We start from the raw sequence: 7,152 nt of genomic DNA, 5'->3' as shown, positions 1-7,152 counted from the left end.
TCTTTGTATCAGTATACGACGAGAAAATTCGTTAGCATGGTTTCTCACTTTCGCAGTCCGCGGTACGCACTAAACAGCCAGTGTTGTCTACAACCGAAAACGGTGTATTTACGGCTTTCATGCAACTTATCGGTTTGTGCATTAAAGTTTTAAGCTTAGTGAGTCAAACTGCAGTTCCGGATAATGAGCAACGCCACACGAAAAGTTACTAATTATTTATTCTCGGAATTTCCCGAAATCACGTGTGTGTCACGTAATGAGTGGTGGCAGACGTGTGGCGTGACAGACACTTCAACTCAGTTCTTCTCGCCTCACCACACACTTTTTGTTGGTGCTTTTCTGTGTCGACCTATTGATATGCCTGTACACCGCACACACATCTTGGTTCTCGTAACACTTTCAAAGTTTATGATTATATCCATTTATTGTTTCTGGCCAAACTAGATACTGATTTCGAAGGACATGATAATAAATGGGAAAGCATATAGCATCAGAATTAATGAAACTAACAAGCATATTCAAGACAACTGCGTTACATCGACATATACATGATAACACAAAGAAATAAATTTACAAAACTTTTCCTGATGTGACACTTTCGGTTTATCACTATAACAAGCCAGAAAACAATTTAAAGAAATTAAAAGAAAAAAACCTACCTCTTGAGACTCTCTATATCAATTTTTTCAGATATGGTTGCAGGACTCGGCTGTTCGTTACAGGATGTCAAATCAAATATCTTCCAGCCGTCTAATTTCCAAACTTAGCCGGCCGAAGTGGCCGCTGGGTTAAAGGCGCTGCAGTCTGGAACCCCAAGACCGCTACGGTCGCAGGTTCGAATCCTGCCTCGGGCATGGATGTTTGTGATGTCCTTAGGTTAGTTAGGTTTAACTAGTTCTAAGTTCTAGGGGACTAATGACCTCAGCAGTTGAGTCCCATAGTGCTCAGAGCCATTTCCAAACTTATTTAATTTGGTTACCAGTTTGTGCGATTTACTACACCATCTTCAGACATCTGACTGGCGTGTAGGAAGATTACATCTCTGTTCTCGTCAAAATAGGGGCCAACATTCAAATACTTGCATCTGTAGATTTCTGCTTGCTACGGCAATCACTTCGACCATCAACTGACGACTCGGTTGATGGTTGAAGAGATCGCCGTAGCAAGCACAAATCTACAGATACAAGTATTTGAATGTTGGCCCCTATTTTGACCAGAACAGAGATGGAATCTTCCTACACGCCAGTCAGAGGTCTGCAGATGGTGTAGTAAATCGCCGAAACTGGTAGCCAAATTAAATAAGTTTGGAAATTTGACGGCTTAAAGGTGTTTGATTTGATATCTGCACCTCTTGAGAAGCTGGAGGAAACGTTCAAAGTCCTACTTTCAGATTATTACGGATTTCGGGAGCTACAGCGTGCCATTACTCCATCATGTTTCTTTCTGTTGTCTTGCACTGTGTACCGAAATTACCGTTAATAATTTGCCAGGCCAGAGTTACAGAAATATTTCCTTCTCCTATACATAAAATCTATTCGTCGTTTTCTGTTACGTACATCTGACAGTGCCTGCGGCTCGATAAACCTGTGTATCTGATGTTTATCTTGTTAAGAGAAATTCATGTTAGTACTCCGGAACATTGTACTACCCGTCAGTGAGGCTACTGTCTGTTTGTGCGTCAATAAATCAGCCATTTGCGTCACACGTTAGTCTTGGACCTTATCCACACATCGTGAGAGAACCCGGATGTCGCATTCTGAAGTATCCGATAGGACAGCAGGAGACTGATAAGCCTGCTCGCTATAAGTACACAGAGGAGCCGGGGGCATTGAGAGCCACCAGAGAGATGTCCAAGTCCGCCGCCGTCTTCTGCCTGCTGGTCGCTGCCTGCAGCGCCGCGCCCTCCACGAGACACAGTAGGCTCAGACCCATCCTCGACAGCCGCATCGTGGGCGGTGAGCCGGTCGATATCTCGCAGTTCCCCTGGCAGATCTCACTGCAGGTTTACGAATCCCATCAATGCGGCGGCTCCATCATCAGCTCCACGTGGGTCCTGACGGCAGCGCACTGCCTCGACCGTTTAAGCGCAAACATGCTGTCCGTGCGAGTTGGTACCTCGACTCGTGGAAGCGGCGGCTCCGTCTATGACGTTGCCAACATGATTGCACACCGCAATCACTGGCCCGCCACACAAGACTACGACTTTGCAGTCCTTGAGCTTTCCGTATCAATCTCGTTTGAAAGCAACGTCCAGGTAATTGCACAACAATATATTTACTCTTTCGGAAAGGACAGTGCGTCACAACACTGTGTTTCACAACTAATACTTTCACAAATTCAAATCCATCATCAAGTCTATTTAAGGACTTGTGCCCACTTACTGATTCTGGATGTGAGAATAAGTAATAAGAACTTGTTGTACGTATTGAATGAACATGGGAAATATTGTCTTTGTACTAAAAGACTGAGAGGAACTGAACTACAGTATATCGTATATACTTAATACGCAGATAATTCTCGTTTCTAATGCTCAACCACGATTCGGCTTTCAACTGTTCATCAAAGTAAAATGCTAACTCATTTAACATACTCGAAGGTGAAAGAACAAAGATGGCGAAAAATGTTTTTGCATTACAAGTAACAGTTTTTTGCTAGGCAGGCCGACCGGTATTCCCGTAGTGTAGTCAGCAAATACGGATACTGTCAGAGCTTTATAACTAAACGAATCTTTATTTGGGAATAACTGACCTAAATCTTCTCTGAAGTCCTACAAGCTTTGCTATAAAGTTGTCACAGTTTGCAAACATCGTTGATGGTGGCAGATTTCATGTCAAACGTATATCATTCTAGATTTTCTGGTAGAGAGCTCGATAGGATTACTCTTACTTTGATTTATTGTTGCTCTATCCTCGATTCTTAACGTATTTAATACTTTTAAAGAGAAATTTGACATCCCACTACATGGCATAACGGAGTACGAATACAGCTGTTGATGCCTGACCCTCAAACATTGCCTGGTATGAGTAATATGTGACTGCCAAGCAGAATTACAATCTGACCATGAGTATCCCAAACTTCTGTCGGAGGCTTCGTGGTTCACACATCTAGCGGAGATATGGTCGGTAATCATTTGTAATGGATAGTTCGTGGATCGCAAATGAGATGACCAGCGAAATGGCATGCCGTTCTGGAAACTGATAAAAGTCCTGAAATCCGTTACGTGCCTGCTAAAAAGTCCATTTACATTTTCTGCTAGAGTCTCCTATTTTTCAGCATAGAATTATTATCAGACTTATGTGTTGTTAGCAAGTGACGACATGTATGAATAATACTGAAATTGGTTTACAAGACTTGGTTCAGAAACACTGTAATGAGTTACCCACAGAAGAACTGAAAGACCAGTAAAAGGTGAAATTGGGGCAGAACAATTTCTGTTCCAGAGAATGCAGAAAGTGAGATATAAATCTAACACTAGAAATAACCTTAGAAATTTGCATGAAAGAAGGAAAAGCCACATTCATAGCATTTGTAGATTAGAGAAAACATTTAAAAATACTGAGCTGAATACACTCTGTAATTTTCGAAAGTAGCAGGGATATAATACATGTGTAGAAGTAACCTAAGTTACTGCAGTCGAAGAGTGCGAAAGGGAATTAGTAGTCAGGAAGGAGGTGGGACAAGACTGTAGCCTATTCCCGATGTAATTCGGTCTACTGTATACGTCGAGCAAACCAGTACAGGCATTCAATGACAAAACTGGAAAGGCGATTGAAGTTCATAGAGCAGAGATATAGACTTTCAAGTTTACTGATGATGTAGTAACTCTGTAAGATACGGAAATGTTCTTGGAAAGAATTTATAAGATGAAAATCAACAAAAGTCAAACGGGGTAATGGTATGTACTCAAATTAAATGTGTTATTGCTGAGGGAATTAGACAAGCAAATTGGACAACGAAAGTAGTAGATGAGTTTGGCCATTTGGGCAGCAAAACAAAAGATAATGGCCGAACGGAAGACGGGATAAGATGCTGTTATCACTAGCAAGATAAGTTTTTATTAAAACGATGGATTTGTTAACATTTATTGCAGGTTGAATTGAAGGGTTAAGATATTGGTCTGGAATGTAGCCTCGTACAGAAGTGAGACAAGGACGCTGAACAGCCAAGAGGAGAACGACACTTTTGGAATATGGTGGCACAGAAGAATGCTGAAGATTGAATGGGTAGAACGAATAATTATTGAAAAGTGACAACATAATTGTGGAAAAATAAAATTTATGGCTCAACGTGACGAAAAGAAGAGAACAGTTGATAGGACTCGTCCTGAGGCAGGAAGAAGTCCTCAGTTCGATAATGGAGGGAAGTGCGGTGTGGAGACCAAGGGCCGAATGCTGTAATCAGGTTCAAATGTATGTTTACTGCAGTAGCTAAGCAGAGATGAAGACTCTTGCAGCTGATAGAAGAGCTTCAGTGAAGACCACATCCACAATCAGTAACATATTAAATGCACTGAATTTTTCAAATTTTATGCTTAAAAGCTGTGGTGATCTACGAGTAATAGACGTGAATCACACATTTTGTCGAAGGGTCTACACTCTCCATGGTGTGGTTTAGAATAAATAAATAAATAAATAAATGTATTTTAACAATCCAGCTCCACCTAACAGCACTTCTGATGCAATGTACATGGACAGACTAAGGTTTTATTCAAACAATAGACTCTACTCACCACTGCCAGCAAATTTTATACCGACAGCGAAAAAAAGGTGTACGTGGCAATAAAACATGCTATCTAATTTACTAGCATCTGTTGGTGAGAACATGGCTTCACAACCCACAATTCCGATCTAAAAGGGAAAAATTGTATAGTAATTGATACCATGTATTGTTATCTTACCATACCTGCAGTGTTCTACTAATATATTGATTATTTTCCGTAGGCGGTCAGCCTCGGCAACTCGGAGCTCGCTGCAGGCACAGCAGTGACCATTACGGGTTGGGGCGACCTCTCCTATGAGGGAAACTCCACGGAACAGCTACAGGCGGTCACCACGCACATCGTTGAGCGGAGTGAGTGTAACGAGTCGTACGGCGGGAGGATCACGGAGCGCATGATCTGCGCCGGCGAAAAGGAGGGCGGCAAGGACTCGTGCCAGGGCGACAGCGGCGGACCCCTGGTGGTGGGAACCACACAGTATGGAGTTGTCTCTTGGGGCACAGGATGCGCATACCCCGGCTACCCAGGTGTCTACTCTAATGTGCCTGCCGTGCGCTCCTGGATAACTGAAACAACCGGCGTGTAGGTGACTGTGAGGCTTGTGTATGCCAGGATTGTACAGGACTTTACAGCGAGAAGCTGTTTCATCGTACACACTCGTACTGCGTTGTCGTCCATGCCGAAGTGTCCTCCAGATTAGATTCTACTAGATATAATTTTTGTGCTACACATCTAACGTGAGGACGTCCTCAGAAATGTAAGACGTATTGTGAAAACAAATTACGTAATGTTGGAGGACGTTGATTGTAAATCATTTTTTATAATGGAATTCACCATTTATGCGAAAGAGGAAAGAAGTAGGTTTTGTTTGAAATGTTGCTGTTTTAATATGTTAGTAAAAATGGGATTCAATCTCGAGAGCAACACAAAAAAATCTAATTTATTTACCGTCCAATTCAATACTGGCACTTCATTCTCACTCAAACAGCCGCACCAGTTCGTCACGGTTGAAAACACCGCATAATAATTTCCTAGTTATTATTTGGTCCAAATGAATTGCGTTACCCACAGATGTACAAACGCATGCACTGCTTGATTATATGATAACATGTATGCACAAATACTTACCTGAGGAAAAACCACTGGCTGTACGAAACTAAACAGATCCTGGAAAAATGTAAACCAGACGGTAAAACATATGTCAACCGTGTGTCATGTTAGAAAAGTGCGATTCCAACAGGTTTCAGACAATCAGACTATGAGGCCAAGTCACAGCGTTTGCTAGAATATCGCTCACGCTGTGTCACAGCAGAAAACAAGTCAATTTACTTGTACTGCAAAAAAAAGCATTTGCTGTTTTACTATTAGAACAACGGCGCCCATCACCTAACGAAAAAGGAACCTGCATAACATTACTTATTCCAAAAATGAATATTCAATTACAAATATATTTGATCGTCAACTATAGCAGGATTTGGCCAAAAATTATTACAAGTGGAGGATACCTCATATGCTGGTAACGAAAGAAGCGTGAGATCTTTTGAATGTATTCTTTTACTAACTACAAACATAGAATTTTATGCTTCGAAAAATTATTGCATGTTAGGGAACTTGGACTGAAACAATTTTTGGTTTTCACCAAAACAGGCAAGCATGGACCCACAATAGTTCTGGACTACCATAGCATGAAAGCTGTTTTTTTCCTTTTTAATTTATTTGTCCTTCAGACTGGGTACTTTATTTAGCCATTTAATGGATATTGAACTGCATGAACAGAATACACGAACGCGCGTTTGTTGATATAAGAGCCCAAGATGTCATAATGGTCATAATGATTTCTAAAATAACAACTACTCTGAAAGTAAGTGGGACAGTTTTAATTTTTTAACTCATACTATTCATGAAATTGTATCACAAATAAGACATAAATGTGAAATATTTACGTCATTTATACATACATATGTTTCACACTATTCCTGAGGGAATTAATATTTATGTTAAGAAGTCGAATGTCTTCAGTAAATGAAAGAGAAGAGACCGGTTGAGGAAGGTGATAGCCCACACTCAGCTATGTCTTCAGAAAGTCCAATCGTTCAGTCAAATTTGAGACATAAAAACAGGAAATGGTTTACATCAGGTCCCGATTAAGGATCACAGTCACATTTTTGAGCACTTTAATGTTTCATCCAGTGCACATTGAAAGAGACAGAGGAATGGTTAAAGCGCAGGCGAAAGATGGTCGAAATCGTTGATTGGTCCAAATGTTTCCTCGAAAACCACAGTGTCGTAGGAATCTGATGTTTGTGTGACGAGTTCTGAAATATAAACAAGCCCTAGTCAATGGGCGGCTGTCTAAAATTTTAATGTGGTATGAAAACATCTCCAATGGAAGTGTAAGTACGCAGTGGTAGCCTAGCGGGCTAGTAGCGGGTACT

At 41.1% G+C, this 7,152-nt stretch overlaps 1 protein-coding gene across 1 annotated transcript; it reads left to right on the top strand.

The window, feature by feature from the left end:
• The first annotated feature begins 1,846 nt into the window (after nucleotides 1–1,846).
• Nucleotides 1,847–5,303, top strand: LOC126474433 (trypsin-7-like). Its single transcript, XM_050101904.1, has 2 exons — nucleotides 1,847–2,254; nucleotides 4,941–5,303. Exons 1-2 carry the CDS (start codon nucleotides 1,847–1,849, stop codon nucleotides 5,301–5,303), a joined length of 771 nt encoding a protein of 256 aa, XP_049957861.1.
• The last annotated feature ends 1,849 nt before the right edge of the window (nucleotides 5,304–7,152 follow it).

The sequence above is a fragment of the Schistocerca serialis genome, chromosome 4 (assembly GCF_023864345.2).
Source record: "Schistocerca serialis cubense isolate TAMUIC-IGC-003099 chromosome 4, iqSchSeri2.2, whole genome shotgun sequence".
Classification (NCBI taxonomy): domain Eukaryota; kingdom Metazoa; phylum Arthropoda; class Insecta; order Orthoptera; family Acrididae; genus Schistocerca; species Schistocerca serialis.
This window is presented reverse-complemented; position numbering and strand designations above follow the sequence as displayed.

Coding starts and splice junctions, on each gene's coding strand:
- LOC126474433 (XM_050101904.1), top strand. CDS start 1,847: ATGTCCAAGTCCGCCGCCGTCTTCTGCCTGCTGGTCGCTGCCTGCAGC. Junction 2,255..4,940: donor CGTTTGAAAGCAACGTCCAG/GTAATTGCACAA, acceptor TATTTTCCGTAG/GCGGTCAGCCTCGGCAACTC.